The sequence below is a fragment of the Mytilus californianus genome, unplaced genomic scaffold (genome assembly GCF_021869535.1).
Source record: "Mytilus californianus isolate M0D057914Y unplaced genomic scaffold, xbMytCali1.0.p SCAF_2, whole genome shotgun sequence".
In the NCBI taxonomy this organism is placed as follows: domain Eukaryota; kingdom Metazoa; phylum Mollusca; class Bivalvia; order Mytilida; family Mytilidae; genus Mytilus; species Mytilus californianus.
The window spans coordinates 84,626,357-84,627,855 of record NW_026262668.1 but is presented as its reverse complement, the minus strand read 5'-3'; the positions used below and the strand labels follow the sequence as shown (position 1 = coordinate 84,627,855).

At 32.2% G+C, this 1,499-nt stretch overlaps 1 protein-coding gene across 1 annotated transcript; it reads left to right on the top strand.

Annotated features, from left to right (window-relative positions):
- Positions 1–200: 200 nt before the first annotated feature.
- LOC127727704 (beta,beta-carotene 15,15'-dioxygenase-like) lies at positions 201–1,052 on the top strand. Its single transcript, XM_052234820.1, has one exon. It carries the CDS (start codon positions 201–203, stop codon positions 1,050–1,052), a length of 852 nt encoding a protein of 283 aa, XP_052090780.1.
- Positions 1,053–1,499: the final 447 nt, after the last annotated feature.

The window sequence follows — 1,499 nt, the reverse complement described above, 5'->3', positions numbered from 1 at the left end:
GGAACGTTTACCAAATTGAGGAAGATACATTAAAAACAGTGCAACTTATTGCACCACCAATGAATGTTAAGTCACATATCTATATCCCCGGCTTTTCATCAGCTCACCCAATCAAAGAATTCGGCAAAGAAACTTATCTGACGTATCTGATGAGTGTAAGCATAGTTCCTTACATTAAAAGTATCATAACTTTGTATCGAATGACATCGGTTGGAGATCGAGAGGCAATTGTCACGTGGGATATTGAAGCACAAACATATATGCACTCATTTTCCGTCACAATGAACTATGTGATATTCATTGGTCAGCCAGTTTCAATAGATATAATGAAGGTAGCAGAATATGGTGACATAGCAGATGCAATGGAATATCGTTACAACGACCCTACCTTTATCTACGTTGTTGATTTAAGAACAAATAAGGTGACCACTGTGAAATATGATAAATTTGTGTCCTATTTCCATCATATTAATGCTTACGAAGACAATAACAGGATCATTGTTGACATTTGTACACAAAATTCATCCAATATGTTTTCCATGGATTTGAACTATATTCATTCTATAACATTGCGCAATAACATCACTCTCTATAATGGTATAAAACGATTTACAATAGATCTAATTACACCGTCGGTTTCTGAAGAATCTTTCGAACCATCAAAAAATAATTCATTTGCAAACAATTTAGATATGCCGGCCATCAATGAGAATTTCAGACACGTAAAATACTGTTACGCATATGGATTAGTCATAAAAGCAGACGACAAAAATTTTAATAAATGGGCATTAGTAAAAAAAGATGTATGTAGAGTAGACGGCGATTTATCATGGATAATTGATAACCATTACCCATCTGAAGCTTGGTTTGTACCTACACCTGATAGTAGCAGAGAAGACGACGGTGTTTTAATGACACATGTATTTGATGGCATCAAGAAAGAAAGTTATCTTGTACTCATTAATGCTACAACTATGCAAACTATGAGTAAAGCCATTTTACCTACCACTATGCCATACAGTTTTCATGGCAGATTCTTTCAAGACGATTAAATACAACATTGTTCAAGAAATGAATGTTTTTTTATTTTATTAATATTTCAATTTGTATTACTGTTAACATAAATTTTATAATATTACTTATATTTTTTCTTAATAAGTGAGGCATGACTTCGTTTCCTTTTTTACTTTCAGGTTCAGCAAGGGAATGAAATTATGAACGTCATTATCAAAACATAAGAATGTTTCTCGTATTATCGAATTTAATGGTTTTTTTCTTTTTATTTTACAGACAACTTAGATTCATCCACTTATATTAAGTTTGATATGTGTAACTCAGTAGTTTTGTTTTGTTGTTGTTGTTGTTGTACATGTAATCTATAACAATACAATAATTATGATATATATATATACTTTATTCTCTTAAACCAATTGGCAAAGATGCAGAGAAGGAAACATAACACATTTAACAAACGCCAACCCATTGGTCCGACACCCCAA

What these genes read in the sequence shown, in the direction of transcription:
- LOC127727704 (XM_052234820.1), top strand. Translation starts at nt 201, where the DNA reads ATGACATCGGTTGGAGATCGAGAGGCAATTGTCACGTGGGATATTGAA.